At 39.7% G+C, this 17,941-nt stretch overlaps 1 protein-coding gene across 5 annotated transcripts in view; it reads left to right on the top strand.

The window, feature by feature from the left end:
* Positions 1-17,941, top strand: part of MYO6 (myosin VI) — a 153,836-nt gene that overhangs the window by 115,515 nt on the left and 20,380 nt on the right. For 2 of the 5 annotated variants that reach the window (XM_063124929.1, XM_063124928.1), the window contains exons 21-30: positions 1,463-1,593; positions 1,726-1,803; positions 3,474-3,603; positions 4,851-4,941; positions 6,493-6,643; positions 9,834-10,042; positions 11,219-11,297; positions 14,097-14,257; positions 16,525-16,554; positions 17,052-17,090. In XM_063124929.1, coding sequence (XP_062980999.1) covers positions 1,463-1,593; positions 1,726-1,803; positions 3,474-3,603; positions 4,851-4,941; positions 6,493-6,643; positions 9,834-10,042; positions 11,219-11,297; positions 14,097-14,257; positions 16,525-16,554; positions 17,052-17,090 — 1,099 coding nt within the window. The remainder of the gene's footprint in view (positions 1-1,462; positions 1,594-1,725; positions 1,804-3,473; positions 3,604-4,850; positions 4,942-6,492; positions 6,644-9,833; positions 10,043-11,218; positions 11,298-14,096; positions 14,258-16,524; positions 16,555-17,051; positions 17,091-17,941) is intronic. The other 3 variants (XM_063124932.1, XM_063124931.1, XM_063124930.1) reach the window with 2 other exon arrangements.

The raw sequence follows: 17,941 nt of genomic DNA, 5'->3' as shown, positions 1-17,941 counted from the left end.
ATAAAAGACATTAATAAGGGAACCTGGAGGGAGGGAGGGAGAGAAATTAAAACAACAGGAATGTCTCCCAAGAATAAATATGGCAGTGTATGTCTGTTTCCTTTTTTTTTTTAGAAAGGGCTGTTACTTGCATGGCAGAATACACATTTCACTTTTAAAACTCAAAACATAAAAATCTAAACAATAGTAATATAGTCCATAGCATGCCAAGTAACAAATGTCACTATAACTAAAAAGAAAATACTGCATTTTAGTATAGAAGATATTCAATATGTGGGCACACGACTTGCCTTCCTTACCATTAAATGCCAGTTGACACAATCAAGTTTCTAACAGGGTATGGGTAATTTAATACCTCATTCAGAAGTGTGAATGACTTTGATTATTTAGTCCCTGCTCAACATGCTACCCTTCCAAACACTCTGGGGGTAAAAATCCTTGGAAATTTGGGTTCCAGGCTTCCATTCTCTGGAAAGCTCTTGATCTGAGTGATCGTGAAGGCCTGGAGTTCGGCTATTGTTTGTAGTGCAGCCTTCTTTAATCTGGTGCCCTCCAGATGTGTTGGATGACAACTCCCATCATGTTGTCTTAGAATGATGGGAGTTGCAATCCAACATATCTGGAGGGCACCAGATTGGGGGAAGGCTAGGCTAGAGTGTCTGACTAGAATAGTGAAATAAGTCCTGAGGATGCAAAAAGATTTATTGTACAAAGCGTTTCGGCCTGTGTCATTTCAAAGGGTTGTTAGAAGATGTCTGCGGATTTTCTTCTAGCAATAAACTGTTTCCTATAGTAATCACTGTCTCCTATAGTAATCACTGTCTCCTATAACAATCACTGTCAACGGTGATTACTATAGGAGACAGCTTCTTACTAGAAGAAAATCTGCAGACATCTTCTAACAACCCCTTGAAAAAGGCCTTTGGAAAAGGACACAGGCTGAAACGCGTCGGGCTTTGTACGATAAATCTTTTTGCATCCTGAGGACTTGTTTCTCTCTTCTTTGGATCTGTATTGGATGCTTTCCTCCTTTGTTTTTGCCTTGAACAGTGAACACAGGAAGCTGCCTTATACTGAGTCAGAGCATTGGTCCAACTAGCCCAACATTGACTGGCAGCCGCTCCGTATGGGTTCAGGCACAAGTTTTTCCTGTGCTACCTGGAGATTGAATCTGGGACCTTCTCCATGACATGCATGTGCTCCACTACTGAGCCTCAGTCCCTCCCCTTAATTGAGATGGGGCTTTGGCCCAGGAATATGATCCAGGTTCATATTTCGACTCAGCCATGAAGCTCCATGGGTGATCTTTGGCCAGTTGCTAATATTGTAACATTTGTAACGTATTGTGTACTTTGTTGTAACTAGTTTCATGTTTTTGACACCCACCCCAAAGTATTTCGAGAATGAGATCTTTATCCTTCTAATTCCATTGGTGACATTTTTTGCACATCTGCTACTCCAGGCATGGTGTCTGTCTTGGATCTGATGCAAGGTGGCTTCCCGTCACGAGCTTCGTTCCATGAGCTATATAATATGTACAAAAAGTATATGCCTGCAAAGCTGACCCGTTTGGATCCTAGACTCTTCTGCAAGGTATTAACGTCTAGGATGCTAAATGCTATGCATTTGTATTTTCCTTGTTATAGTAAATTGATATTCATTGATACCTTTGTTCTGGTCAGAGGATTTGTTTGTCAAAGTGTGTATTTCTGTTTCTTTTCTCAGGCACTCTTCAAAGCACTTGGGTTAAATGAAAATGATTATAAATTTGGATTAACCAAAGTGTTCTTTAGACCTGGCAAGGTAAGCATTACTGTTATCTGAGAGAAGCTGATGTACATGAATTGAAATGTTTAATACATTTTCTCCATCTTTTTGTGTGTGCGCAAAGTAATTGATGTCTAAGATAGCACTGCTTTACTTGAAAGCAGTGTCATGAGAAAACTCAATTTAATCTTGCTTGTTTTGATGATACAAATATACATATTGGTATGGCCCCCTCCATGTTATATTATCTATTTATTTAAAATATTTCAATTGCTGGTCTTCCTGTGCTCAGCGTGGCTTACAGAAGATTAGAAAAATGCACTTCTGCACCATTAAAACTTGCACAATTGGCACAAAGGTTAAACCCCCCACAGTCGGTAATAAGGTCTTATGCTCCAAAAGCTTTAGCAAACAAATTTAGCAAACCTCTCCCTAAAAGCCAGGAGAGACATTGAAGCTTCCTTATGATCAGCTTATTGCATAGCATTAAGGCTGTGGCTGCAGGTCCTGTTTTATTGCTCTGACTTTGTGCCCATCTCCCAACTTAGGCTTGAAGCAGGGCCTTCTGGTAGATCAACAAAATAGGCAGTCAGAGGTGTGGGGTCTGTGGTTCATGTAATACCGTATTTCTTCGATTCTAAGACGCCATTGATTGTAAGATGCACACTAATTTCAGTACAACCAACAGAAAAAAAGCTTTGATTCTAAAAAATAATAAACGCACCCGCGATTCTAAGATGCACCCCGTTTTTAGAGATGTTTATACAGTATGGGAAAAAAAGTGCGTCTTACAGTCGAAGAAATACGGTATATGTTATGTGTTGCCACCTAGTGGTAACAAAGCAAAAGTATTTCTTTTAGAATAGTTGGAACTGAGCATGTTCCAGGTCTGTACTTCTGGGTGTGGTTACTGTCCAGGATTGGATTTTTACTGTCCACAGTTTTAAGTTCACCTTCCTGATGCAAGGATTGCAACTGGTTACATCAGCCACTGTAAATGTCAAGGTTAATTTGACGGGTGTGGTTTGATTGACAGTTCAGGTCTAATTGTTTGAGGGAGATAATATATTGTATATAAGTCGTCTGTAAAATGTATGTCTTCCCTCTCCTGTGTGAAAAGTTGTCCGACTATGTGAGTATGAAATGCTGTGCTGTATATATCTGAATCTTCTAAGTCTTATGCCTCAGTAAACGTTACTGAAGAACTGCTGTCTGCTGTGTGCTATCTTTGTGCTTATCTTGCTTCTTACATTAATAGAATGTAAGCCTATGCAGCAGGGTCTTGCTATTTACTGTTTTACGCTGTACAGCACCATGTACATAGATGGTGCTATATAAATAAATAATAATAATAATAATCTCTGGAAAGCTGTCTGGCCGTGCTCTCTCCACCTGGGAGAAATCTTTGACATCCAACAGTTACAAGATGGATGCCAAACTGAAATGTATGAAGAAGTAAACCAGTTATTCTCTCATCTTGCTGGTGAAGGCTACCTATATTACAGTTCATACAAGGAAATATATCCCCAGATCTACATTTGCCTAAGGGTCAAAAACAAGCTGTTGAATAGGGCCCAGAACCTTCCTGGCAGCCAGTGTGGTCACCACATGCATTGCCATGGTTACAACATGAAGTTTACAGTAGAGGGCTTCATCCCTCAACATTCCATGAAGGTCACTTATGCAATGCTGGTTTCCATTTTCAGTTTGCAGAGTTTGATCAGATTATGAAGTCTGACCCAGATCATCTTGCTGAGCTGGTTAAACGCGTGAACCACTGGCTTATCTGCAGTCGCTGGAAGAAGGTTCAGTGGTGTTCTCTGTCAGTTATTAAATGTATGTATTCAATGATTTTGTGTGTGTGTGTGGGGGGAATCTTTTGAGCAAAATTTGAAAACTGCGTAAAGCTGCAGTCACTTAAGCCTATTCACTTGTTGTACTAGAACTAGATGATACAATTTATCAACAGTGGGTTCAGAATCTCCATTCCACACAAGACATGATGGGCACTACCTTACAAGGGTTTAATGACGATTGCTCAAGATGGTCCTATGCAGCCTCCAGGTTTCAGAGGCAGTATACTTTGCAGTACCAGATGTTCAGTCCCAAAATATGGTGGCTGTTGGGCATGTGATGGGGCTTGCATGCCCTTGCTCTACCTGCACGTGATGGGCAACTCATGACTTGGAACATATGAATGGGCTATTGGTGTTTCTAAAATTCCTGATGCAGGGGATAAACCCCAACAGAGGGTTGCTGCTTTCATGCACCTTGAGAGCTCCAGAGGAGCATGTGACTGGTCACTGATATGGTGTCAAGTAGAAAAGCGAGGGGGGGAATCACCACACTGCAGATACGAAAAGGGAGACAAGCTCTTGTGTTGGGGGGGAAAAAACCTTATCTTTAATAAAAAAAGTTTTCTTCAATATGTCCTTGGGTGGGGTGGGGGGGGAAACCACAATGCAGATACGAAAAGTGAGACAAACTCCAGTGTTGGAAAAAAGATCTTATCTTTAATAAATGTTTTCTTCAATATGCCCATTTTCTAATTAAGGTCCACACAAATTGGTGGAGATTACAATCAGATACATGTATTCAGGACTGAAGGGTGAATCTCACTCATATAAGAATTGTTGATAGCCACTGTCTTATCTGCAAATGTGGGAAGGCAGTGAAAATAGGCAGTATCCACCACTGCTGCCCTGTTCTTTCTGTTGTGCCAGAGGGACCAACCTCTAGCACAGTGGGGAGTTAGCGTTTCCTGAAGTTAACCCAGAAACTAGTGGAAATGCTCATTTCCGGATCTGGACAGGTCAACAGAGCTCAGCTGACATGCCCCATTCCAGAAACAATGTTTCCACTCATATCTTATTGTTTTAAGAAGAGCTAACTCCTCTTGTACAAGTAGTCAGTCTTGCAGTCAGAATAGGATACTGCCCATTATCCAGTAGTAAACAAAAGCTTGTGATGACAGATGTATTAAACAGGCGTTTGTCATCTCCTTGAACTGTCTTGCATGTACATAGGTGTGTGAGACCTGTCCATTTGTGAGGGTATGTCCAGTTCTGCCTTATGTTTTTCAGTGAAAAACAAAATAAAATACAGAGCCAGTGCCTGCATTAAAGTACAAAAGACGATTCGGATGTGGCTGTGCAAGAGAAAGCATAAACCACGGTAAGAAGTAGACCTAAATATCTTCGCTAATAAACCTGATGCCCTGTCTAGTATTGGTGCTGGTGAAGGCTGCGTATCCCATTCAAGGCCTTGACGTTGGGATAGGGGTTGGGAAGGATGCTTCTTCCAGCAGGCATGTGCTTTCTGCACTTTTCTTAAAGTGTGAGAGGAACAACAAAGCAAGATGGTTCTATAGCCCATTCTCCTACCATCCAGCTGAGCTATGCATTAGAAGGGGAAGATGATAATTAATTACGTAATCTATTGCAATGTTTACTAGTACTAACAGGGCCAACTCCTATCATCCCCAGCCCCAACACATTGTTATCTAGCACATCTGCAGGACGCCAGGTTGGGGAAAGTGGTTGTACAACATGAAGGAGTTAATGCAGCCCATATTCAGAGGGCATCAGCCTGAGAAAGATGGATCAAAGGGGGTTGCATGTGAGAGAGAAAATAGGAGAAAGGTTAAATGGGGTAACAGCAGATACAGAGGAAGAGGTGAGGTAGTGGTAGTCCAATCTGGTGCGGTGGGCAGTAAATGGAGCAGCCCTCAACAGAGTTGCAATTCATGTTGTAGTGCCTGTTTCATGCTCCTGCATAGAAGTAGGCACTCAGATCTTCCCCTTTATGTTCTTAATATTTCCTTATCTTCTGCTTATCCTGAACATCTGTTGTGCTGGCTTGGATGGTGCCTTTGAGCCAGTCTGTTCCATACCTTTGAGCCAGAGCGAGGGTTTCCTGCCTTCCTTGCCGAATTGGCTCACTAGCCCTGCACATCCATGCAGCGATGGCATGTCCAAAGTCTGTCTACGAACATGTAGGCAGACTTCAAATGTGCCGTCGTGTGCACACGATGGAGCGAGGAGAACAGGCCCACCCACATAACTGGCCAGATTGGCCCAAATCAGTTGTCTGGACAGACTGGTGTACCTGCAATCAAACCTGCAATGATCTCAAATAATGAGGCCAAATACTACTGAACAGATCAAGTGTGCTTTCTCTGATGCTACTGAAAGCTTTTGGTGCTTGAGGGAGCTTCCAAAGTACACCTCCTCTATCACAGTGGCCCAATTCACATGATCGCAGGATGGTCAATAAGCCTCAGTGGCTTGTTAACCACTCTGTGCATGTTGGCCATGTGCTGGGGAGATTAGCATAAGTATCCCCAGCAGCGTGACTTGATGTATTGTGTAAACTTGGCCAGGGTGGCTTGTTGCCATGGGTAACAAGTTGCCCAGAACCCATGGGCTGTTGTAGGGTATGTGACTGGCACAAGCAGTCAGGGAATTAAGCCCCCATGGCTTATTTCCCCAGCTATGATTATGTGAACTGGGTCAATATCTTCTATGGAACCTAAAACGCAGCACAAGATATATAAGACTGGTGTGATTGCTCTCTTAGTTACCCTATTATATTTTCTTCTTTGGGTCCCAGTGGCTATGTCCAAGGGTACCTTGAGGGCATAGTACAGGATTGCAGTTCTTATTTGCTATCTGCTTCTTGAATGCAGGAACCTATCTGAAACTTAAAGAAATATTCCTTTCACAGCATAGATGGCCTTATAAAGGTTCGCACACTGAAGACAAGGATTAATAAATTCAATGAAGTAGTAAGTGCTCTTAAAGAGGGGAAGACAGAAATGAACAAACAGGTCAAGGACCTTGAAATGTCTATTGATTCTTTGATGACCAAGATCAAGGTAAGATGCCATTTAACTCTTCAGAAAAAAAGGAACCTATTGTATTGTGTAGACCCATTACTTTTAAAAGCCAGATCTCAAAAGCACATGATCCTTTCAGAATCAAATCACAATGTTAGGACCATCTGAAAATATGCAGGGCTGTTTGTGTTCCATGCTAAAACAATTACAACTCTGCATCCTGGCTGTCCAAATTTAGTACTAAGTGTAGCTGAATTCTGCGATCTAAAATTAAGCAAATTTGCATATTCTTGCTTTACATAATTCTATACTTTATTTTTGGGGTGCTGTTTTGCATAATTTTTGGCTATTTATTTATTTTATATTTATTTGTTACATTTATATACCGCCCCATAGCCGAAGCTTTCTGGGCGGTTTACAAAAGTTAGCTAGCCATAGGAAGGGTAAGGATACAGGATTTTCCTACACTACTGAAAAGCCTATTCAACAAACTCTCTGGCTTCTGAAATTTCAGCAATCATTGTTTTATGCACTTTCAGGCATCTTTGCTGCCATGAGGACTAGTGTTTTTGTTTTAGTTTAAATTGATATTGTCAGGAAGCTGAGTTCTGCACATGGCCCTGAAATGTATTATTAAACAAAACAATAGCATATTCATATAGGATTAACTTATATGTTAATGTACTTCCCTTTCCACTCCCATGAACAAGACTATTACTCCTTATTGTATCACTGTGGAGTTTGAAGATTTCCTAGAAGTTAGGCTAGCATAGAATATGTACACAGACAACTTTAAAGAAATACACAGAAAGAGAGTCCCTCTGTTATTCCATATAGTGTTATTATTTGCTGAACAAGAGAGTAACTTTCCATTTCTTGTGACAGCATTTTTCACTTGGGTTCAGCTGTTATTTTAAAGTGTGTGGACATTTAATTGATTAACTGGAGCCGTACAAAATTGGATTATCAGATCAAGTGTTTGCTACCTGTGTTATGGAATAGAAAACAAGTAGCCCTCAAGAATGCTATAAAGGAGGCAGAGAACTCCCTCTTGTAAGCTGAAAAATAGAGCAAAGTGATTCCCAGCCCGTTTTTTTAATCAAGTAAACATAGAGCACAAAAAATATAAGCCAAGCACAAGACACTGAGCACATATTTACACAATTAAACAAACAAGAATTAATTAACTTAGAACAACACTAAAAATAAAGTTGTAGGTTTGGCAAAAGATGATTAACAGCACAATCCTCATACGGATGTTGATTTGGAAGAATGTCCCACCGTGTTTACTGGGGCTCACTCCATTTTACGCGTCTTTAGCAGTGCAACCTAAGTTTATAAAATTAATAAATGGATGCCGATAACTAAATAATATAAATATAAATAATATAAATAAATATTAATAGTAATAAAGCATTTCATTTTTGCTTGTTTTCCTTCACCCTTAAAGTAAGGTTTATGCAATTAGTCAGTTTGGCCATTGCAACAAATTTCCACATCTTTTCCACCCATTCTTTTAAATGTTGCTTTACTCAAGATTTGCCAGCATTCAACATATAGGACTCTAAAAGCTTTTATCATGAAACCTGCAAATTCAATGTGATGATTTTGTGTTGTATCTTGAGTATATGGGCAGTATCCTATACTGCCGTTGTACCTCTATGAGTTCTGTTGTGCCAGCGGAATGAACTGCTAGTGCAACAGGAACTAGTGGTTCATGAAATAAACCTGGAAATTAGAGGGAATGCTCATTTCCTGAAAGGGACAGGTAAGCGGACTAGCCCCATTCCTGAACTGAGCATTGCCATTCATTCTGGAAGGTAGGTGCCACTACCGAGAAGGCCTGCTTACTTGGCAACATACTATTGGTCATGGGATGACCAATAAGATCTCCTTGGAAGAACTCAAGGGTTGATTTGGTGTATATAGGGGAAGACAGTTGGGTATCCTAGTCCTGTGTTATTTAGGGGTTTGAATGTCAGCAACAAAACCTTGAACATAGCTCAGTTGCTGTTAGCTCAGTTGCAGTTATTTAATTCAGCTGTAATGTGTGTATATCTAGATATTCCTCTGAGCATCCTAGCTGCTGCTTTCTGAACTAGCTGCAGCTTCTGAACCAGGTGCAAGAGCAGCCCCACACAGAGATCACTACTGTAGTCTACAGTAGTGTAGAGTGCATTGCAGTAGTCTAGCAGCACATGGATCGCCATGGTTGGCTTAACTCTATCCAGAAATGGGAGTAGTTGGTTCACCAACCACAGTTGGTAATGGGTGTTCTGGGCCACTGAGGCCACCTGGACCTCCAGTGAATTTATTAGCCCTCATCCAGCCCATAAATGTATCCAGGCACCAGCTCAGAATGTGCACGACCCCTCCTGATTCAGTTATCACAGAGAATTAGAGCTGGTGTCATCAGCAGACTTGCCCCAAATCTCTCTACAGACTTCTCCCAATTCAGATATTTACAGTTAATAGGATCAGAATATTTGGGGTGAACAAGAATATGAATTTGGGGTGAACAAGAACTCATTAAAACAACACAGCAACATAAATATTCAGATGTCTACTCCCATTGTTCAGAGTAGATGTGGCTCCCATTTCCTGAAAGCCAGGCACCCCTTTCCTTTCCCCTCTCCCAATTGTCCACTGTAACTAACCTGATGCCCCCTCCACTGGAGGGGAGAAAGGCGACTCTCTCATCACCCTGGTAACTAGGCGCACTCACTCCCCTATTCTCCCCTCCCAACTGGCCACTCCCACCTAAGGTTCACCATGTTGCATTTTGACATTTCTAATAAATAAGGCTATAGCCATTATTGATTTTGTAACATCAACAGTTTGGGTCACCTTCATCTGGAAACACTTTTCTGTAACACTCGGAATAATTGAAACTATACCCTGTAGTCCCATAAATCTTCCCAGACCCACATTTAGATATTGTTATTTGATAACTTGAGCATAACCCCAGCTTTATGTTTTATCCTGCTCCTGTTTTGAAACTAAACCTTAAGTATGTGTACCTGAGCTGAACACACATTTCCTCCCTATTAATTCCCCCCCCCCATCTCGTTGTGTTTCCCATCTTGAATTTTAGATTGTAAGCTCCTCAGTGTGGAGGCCTGTCTGTCTGTTGTTGTTGTTGTTGTTGTTGTTGTTGTTGTTGTTGTTGTTGTATGACAGCACCACGGTATGCAAATTACTGTGTCTATTTTAATGGCTTATTTTGCAGGCCACTGTAATGCCTAGGCAGCAGATACAAAGGGAGTACGATGCTCTAGTTAAAAGCTCAGAACAGCTTCTGAGTTCTCTACAGAAAAGAAAGCAACAGGAAGAGGAAGCGGAAAGGCTGCGACGTATCCAGGAGGAAATGGAAAAAGAAAGGAAGAGGCGCGAGGAAGAGGAGCAACGTCGGAAGAAGGAAGAGGAGGAAAGGCGACTGTGAGTATTCAATGAAACAATCAGTTTTAGGGGCAAGGCCAATAGAAAGGTAGGCATAGGCAAATTTTAATAGTGCATGTTCCACCTTAGAAGTAGAGCCAGTCTAGAGAGAACCAGGTTTTAAACATAGATTACAAAGCTCTTCCACTTTGGGAACACATTCAGTATCCCTGGCTCAACCTACACCAGATGCAGAGAGATAAATTTAGATTTAGATTAATTTTTTAGATTGTAAGCCTGTGGGCAGGGACCGTCATGAAATACTTTTGTTAGCTGCCGTGAGAGCCTTTTTTGGCTGAATGGAGGCATAAAAATGCTTAAATAAATTATTATTATTATTATTATTATTATTATTATTATTATTATTTTGCGGGGGGAGATAATTTCTTCCCACAGATAATTTGTGTGTCTGCATTGCTGTGTGGTTCTGCAGCTCTGTTGCTAGTTCTCACTGCTGCTCCTGTTTTTTCACACACATGTTGGCCCAAAGGGGTGGATTGCTGAGCAGAAGATAAGGATCAGTAACTGCTGCCCCCGGCTTACCAGTTCTCTTCCTAGCAAGCGATCAGCTAGTAGGACTGGTAGTAAGGAAGAGGAGGAGGACCAACTGGGGGTATCCCAAACCCTGGAGCCATTAAAACTTTTTCAATATAGTTGGTGTATATTTACATCTTATGGAACAGCAGGATGCTGGACTAGATGGACTTTTGATCTGATCCAAGGGGCTCTTGTGAAATCTGAATGCAATATGAGAAGGAAAAGAAATGCATCTAGACGCTCCATGATAAGAGGTGGAAACAGGAGACACGGTGCTACGTTCAGGATTCTGTTGTTCACTAAACTGAATTGCTCCTGTTAAACATTATGTCTTTAAAAGAAGTGAAGGATGGATATCCTGTTCATTTATATGCACATTTAGGATTTTCAGGGTTTTGTTGTAGCAGGAAGCATTACATTGCCCCACTAACAAGGCACCCTGAAATTGTGCCTCCTGAGCCCTTTCCCCAAATGCTTTGCTTGAACTGTTGAGATATAAACTTGTTTGCTACAAGCAGAAATGTTATGAGAGGAAATAAAAAAAAACATAATGGAGGAATGAGGGAAAGAGATATAATGGTTCTGGACGTTCACCTTGCCTTTCTCTTTTTCAAATGAGTGCCAATTTTATTTTTCTAGAAAGTATGAGATTGAAGCGAAAAGAAAACAGGAAGAAGAGGAGAGGAGAAAAAGGGAAGAGGAAGAAAAACGAATTCAGGTGGGGTTTTTGTAGAAGCTGCATTTGTTGCTCTCACAGTCATGCTCCAAAGGTTCCATTCATGGACTGGCCACTATTTGGGATATTCAAATTGAATACTAAGCAAGTCACAGCTTGTGGAGATAGACATGGCGTGGTGGTGGGGAGGTGTGCATCGACAAGGGGGTGTAGCAAAAGAGGCACATAAAGTGGTCTCACAGGGAAGAATTCCAGGTCCTTTAAATAGACTACTACATGGAGAGCTTGAACATTCATTGTGAAATAGACAGTTATGTCGCATGCAGGACAATGTATCAATGGCTTCTAGACATGATACCTATATCTTATTTCCAGGATCAGAGGCAATATACCTCTGAATACCAGTTCTTGGGGAGCATAAGAGGAGGGTGCTGTTGCATTCTGGTCCTGCTTGTGAGCTTCTCATAGGCATTGGGTTTGCCACTGTGGGAACAGAATGCTAGATGAGAGAAGACTTTGATCTGATCCAGCATGGCTTTTTTTTTTTTTTGCACAGAGAATTAGGTTTCAAAGTGAACTTTAGCCCTTAAATCTGCTCCTGTGCATTAAACCCACTACTAACATTAAGATAATTTGAAGAAGAGAGAGAGAGAGAGAGAGAGAGAGAGAGAGAGATTACAATGCCTAAAAAGAAGAGTACTTACTAGAAGGAAAGTGTCAGGTTTGAGAGTTGAGGTTTAATGAGAAGGCTATTGCTATTCACAGATATGACAGAATAATGAAACCATGATTTAGATGTCAGTTTTGTTAAAAGATTCTTTACAAAGTAGCACTCATTGCTGAAGCTTTAGGTTACCCTCTAATGGAATCAAAGGGATAAATTCTATTACTTGATTGCTGGATTTTGCATTTTTGGTTATGAAGCCTTCTTGTCTTTTGTTGTTGTTGTTGCTAATGTGACTTTTTATTATCCTCTTAAACTATTTTTAATTAACCAAAACTAAAACATCCTTGTTGATATCATTATCCTTTAATTTCTAGCTTATCCATGCTTGCCTAATGTTTATATAACTGCTGATTGTGATTATAAACACATAGCATAGCTGAAGCTTCGTAAATCTGTTGATTTGGAGATTTTACAAAGTGTGTGTCTGAGTCCCATTTAAGAGAAGTTATCTACCGAGGGTACCTGCCTATTTGTGGTACATCAAACCCTATTATCGATAGAGATATATACTTAATTAGTTCTCTAGTTGATTGTACCATTAGCTACTAATTTTAAGAGTTTATCTAGTTCTGTGCTCTTAACTAGTTCTCTAGTCAATTTATAATACCTGTTCAATATATTTAGCTCACCATAGAACTCTGTATATGCTGTAGAACTATATGCAAAGAACATGCTTCATATCAGTTATCTAACAGCTGTGTCATACTTTTTTTCTTTCTGCACCAAAAATTGGAACTCTGGGTGGTATCTAATATTAATTACCAAGAATGCAGCAAATATTCCAGTTTGCTTGCATTAAATGAATTAGCAGGGAGGCATACCTGATGTTGAGGTATTAATGGTTTTAGACAGAACTTAGCAATGCATCCTGCATGCCTTTCAAGGTCAAAACATAGTGTGCCAACTAACTTTAATCTCTCCCATTCAACCTGCATTCTTTTGTGCTATTTCCTTTCCTGGCAATGAAGCTTGCATAGGAAGGGTTGGTTGATTATGCCAGTACTAAGTGTCTTGGCCTTGAGATACGTAAAGGTTGCCTTGTTGAGCTCAGTCTATAACCTTTCAGTAGATTTCCTTTCACTTTGTGATAGCCGTAGAGCAGATGTTCCTTTCAGTAGAGCTTTCTCTTAGGCCATGTTCAATCAGCTTTCCTTTTGATGACTGCTGCTACTGGATAATCTAAAGTAGGGATCTGCATGAGAAAGTCTCCATAGCAGAAAGGAAGATTACTTGGTAATACCATAATCGGAATGAGTGCTAATGCCAGTCCATGACAATCACTTTAGTCCACCATTCTGGGAAGGAAGTCTTGAAGTTCCGTCCAGTCATTCTGGGAAGGCACTTCAAGTGGAATCTTCAGACTGCCTTGGTAGAGGCGTGTTGGCACCTAAGTTCTTGGGTCTCCAGCCACAGAAAATCGAAAACAGATCTCACAACTTCTGTCAGAGATACAAAGGCCATGTATTTCAATGAGGATTCTGCCCATTTAAGGTTTTCTAAGTAGGATTTGTCCCATAGAAAACTGCAGCATTCTTGCTGTGTGCCATTCACCAAATCTTTGAAGGAGTGGAGTTTTGATACAGCAAGAACAATTGCTTTGACATTCTGTTCTGAAATGCAGAAGTATAAACAATTAAACACCAAGCTATTGTATTGCAAATGATTTTAAGAATGCATTTTGCAGTCACATCTGTCAATCAGGCATCCTTAACAATTAAACTGGCTAGCATTATTTTGAACTCTCTTTTTTTAAATAAGGTAAGATACAATTCTGTTGATTTTCAGTAAACATTTAGTATTGCTGCTTTCTAAGTAATTTCTCCTATCTAAAGTTTTTGCTTCTATCATTAAAACCTGGTTTCTCACTGAATCTGAAGGGCTTCCTATTTCTGATTCAGTACTACTTTTCTCATCTTATTGGCTGCTTACCTTGATCTAGATTGTTCTGAAGCCTTCTTTCTGAATGTACTTGCAGTAACCATTTGGTCACAGATGTTTCAGGTTGTATTTTAAAAGCAGTATACTGTCTTTTGCACAAGTGGTCATTGCCTTGCCTATGGATAGATAGACTTGTTCATAATTACAACCTCCCCCCACCCCCACCCACTTTGCAGGCTGAAGTTGAGGTACAGTTGGCAAGAGAGCGTGAAGAAGCAAACCAGCAGCAGGCAGTTCTGGAACAAGAACGCCGAGATCACGAGCTGGCCATGAGAATTGCTCAAAGTGAATCGGAACTCATAACTGATGAATCTCAGCTTGATCCAGGATTGCGCAGGTATTGTACTTTGTTGATTTTGCTCAAAGCACTTGTCTTAAAAATAAGCTAATAAAGTGCAACTCATCCTTGATTTGAACACCTCTAATCCAGACACCACTCTGTACCAGATGTGGGCAATGCCAAACTCCTCTACTTCCTGTCCTCCGCCAGCTTAGAACGTTCACTTCCATTCCTCTGCAAACAGGAATCTGCACATGGTACTGAGAGCAGAGTTTCACTTATCCCTTTATGAAATCCACACACTCAAATCTCTGAGAGACACACACTCACACACACATACACACACTGAATTTTAGCCAAAACATGCCCCCATAACATTCTAAGGAGTGTAGCTAAGGCGGCCACGAAAGGTAAGGGAGACAAACCCCTTGGTAATGTGAGCACAGACTGAGGGCAGCTTTATAGAAGAAACTGATGTATATACATGTAGAGGTCTTGAGTGACAACCGCACATTACTTTTTATGACACTGGGAAAATCTTTCACTTTTTCGTTTTGGCTTCCCAGTAGGAATAACTGATGTGGAAGCAACACTTAGGCTGCCTTTCCTGTAGGAGAGACTACATCGTTTTGTAAAGGTGGCTTTTTACAATGTAACAAATAAATAAATGCATAACATATGAAAAAAAAATTCCTCCTCTCTCCCCTCAAAATTGCTTCATGTCAGATATGAAGTTGTTTGGTGCAATTGTTAGTTATAAACACAGCAGGGTCAAAATGAATGTGAGATTAGGAGCAGAAGATAGACTTGTAGAATAATGGGATTTATTTTTTTCCAGAATGAAGAGCGCTGCCAATTGCAGGCTCTTGGGAAGATCCTGCCTGCAGCAACAGCTGCTCTTATTAAAATTGGATTTGAGGGGTGATGAAAATTGTATTTGTGCCACATTATTTTGGGGGTGGGAGCATCTCTCTAACCTTACAGTGGTTGAACAACGTTGTATCTATGTCAAAGTAGTTAGCTCATTAGGCCTTGGATTTCAAAATGGCTAGCAGCTGTTAAGTCATTTAGTTCTCTTTATGTACTCTTTGCACATTGGGCAAACTCTTAGAACTAAAACTGCCACATTTTTTAAAAAGTGTCTTTTCTAAGAGTGGATGATAGAATTACTCCAGTGACTCCAAATGAATGGAGGTTGCTCTGTGATGCGTATCTGCTTCTAGACATCTTTAGTTCATGCCTGTGGTGTTTGACCCCAAATCATTTAGTTTACAAATAATTAATCCCTTGGTTTAGGTATAAAAAATAGAAAGTGATGCCTTTGTGTGGTAGGTTTGTAGAATCCATTTTAAATTAATCTTGAATGGGTTCAGCAATATGAAACACTTAACTCAGTATATCTATTTAAGACCACAATGTTGTTTTAAATGCACAAGCCCCATTTAACTTTATTAGGACTTCTAACTTGCTTGTGTATGTGTGTGTGTGTGTGCAAGTGTAAAAATGCTGGATACAAGCTAGCCAAAGATAACCTGTGAGAGACTACATTGAAATCAGTGGGATAGAGAGGCTTACGTTTGAGGCTATTTACCCCAGCCCACCAAGCACACATATGCCTAAATACAAATACTTATGAGTTCTGTTAATCTTTCAAAAGCAAAAGTACAGCCATCAGGTCATTTTAGGCATAAACCCTAGTATGCTTTTAAAAATGGCAACTTACTTTCTTTCTTTCTTTCTTTCTTTCTTTCTTTCTTTCTTTCTTTCTTTCTTTCTTTCATAGTAAGAAGCCACCAATTCATTTACCCTGATATATGTACAAAGACAAAACTTGTTTAGCTCTTCTCCACTTTCCTTTACACAGCATCTATCTATCTATCTATCTATCTATCTATCTATCTATCTATCTCGGTTTCTGCTGCTCGAACAGTGCTTGGTGTTCCAAAGGGTGGGTGCTTAGTGTGCTGTTGTGGAAAGAACCTTGGGCTAAGCCTGGGGAGACCCAGCTTCAAATCTCCGCTTTATCTTGAAGCTCACTTGGTGACTTTAGGCCAGTCATCTTCTCTCAGCATGAGTTACCTTAAGTGATTGTTGTGAAGGTAAAATGAGGGGAGAGCAAGAACCATCCACATACACACCCTTAAGCATTTTATAGGCACGATGGTGTAGAAATAGAATAAGTAAATAAATAAAGTTTTAAGCCATTTTCACGCATCTGGATAAGAGCAACTATTCACTTTGAACAAACTGACTTTCTAATATTAAAACTGGAACAAAACTACTTAGGAAAATGCTAGACTAACCTAAATATCTTCTATTTGCAGACCCAATGGACCAAGGTGTCAAATGACAGCGTATGGCATTATTATTATTTCATTTCCTTTGGGGGCATTCCATACAGATCTGTGGGTTTTAAAATAAGAGTAATTTTCATATTATAAGCCACCTTGTTAAAGAATTTTCTTTATTTCCATTCCCCCATCGAAATAGCCATAATTTGAGCATGCAATCAATACATCCTATTTGAGTGTCAATCATTCAGGCTGCTTTATGCGCAAGTACAATTGGTTGTAATCTAAATGTCACATATGTAATTGCTTCTGATGGGCGATGTGGTTGTTTAATTCAATCAAAGTTTATATTCTGAAATCTATGGACCAGAATTAATTATTTCCTTACTGGGGAATTTATAGATTTGTTTGATACAGTATACATTTTAGGAGAAAATACCTGTCTGCTGATCCAGGATTAAATTTTGTAAAGCTGTGTTATTGTGTTAGAACCACTTTTAAACATTGTTCTCTGTCCCCCCCCCCTTCTCATGTATACTTAATTTTTAATTCTTTTATAGGGAACAAATGGCCAAAGAAATGTCAGAAATGTTGTCTAGGTGGGTGTAACAGGTTGCCAAAAATAAATCACTTTAATCATCATATGAAATAATCATAAGCCAAAATAAAAGGCAATTCAGTTCCATTTGAATTGCTATGGGAAAATGAATAAATAACTTCTAATCAAGATTCATTAATTGCATCAATTTAGTACCAATTTTCAACTATTCTTTCTCTAATAATATCACCCTGAGATTTATGAATTGCACAAAGAGGAATTAATTTTCAATAAAGTTCTTCTGTAAGAATACGATTTTAGATAATTTAAACAACTTTCTCACCTTATCCCTTTTTAAGCCTATGTTTGAGATCGTGTATTCCCAAATTTAGAATTGTCTCAGTGAATGTCTTTCTTGATGTTACATTGATGTGTGTAGCTTTTGAAAATAAATTTAAATCTTGGAACCTGACAAATCTATCTTAACAAAAGATAATGGGAGGATCTGAAAGTTACGTTGGTGCCAGCATCTTCTACTAGTTAAAACACGAATAGACAGCATATATGCAATGATTTTATTTATAATGTTGGGATTTAGAACTTCTCGCTAGGAACTTTATGTTCATTGACTGAAAACGTCTATTCTAAACTCCAGTATTTGCTGTGTGATGTTACGATGAAAAATATCATTCTTTAGAATGCTTCAAAACTTTGAAAAGGCTTTCACAAAACAAAATGGCTGCATACCTGATAATAAGTTGTTTACATATGACTATTTATTTATCATAGTGCATTGCTTCAGGAATTTTGCGAAGGCATCACATACAGTACTAGTGTTTGGATTGTATTTTGCCCAAGATCTAAAGAACTGTTCAACTGTTCCTTTTGCCTGGGATCAGAGAATAGCGGGAC

Source organism: Elgaria multicarinata, chromosome 4 (assembly GCF_023053635.1).
Source record: "Elgaria multicarinata webbii isolate HBS135686 ecotype San Diego chromosome 4, rElgMul1.1.pri, whole genome shotgun sequence".
In the NCBI taxonomy this organism is placed as follows: Eukaryota; Metazoa; Chordata; class Lepidosauria; order Squamata; family Anguidae; genus Elgaria; species Elgaria multicarinata.
The sequence above is the reverse complement of the archived record's forward strand: the minus strand, read 5'-3'. Positions and strand labels throughout refer to the sequence as shown.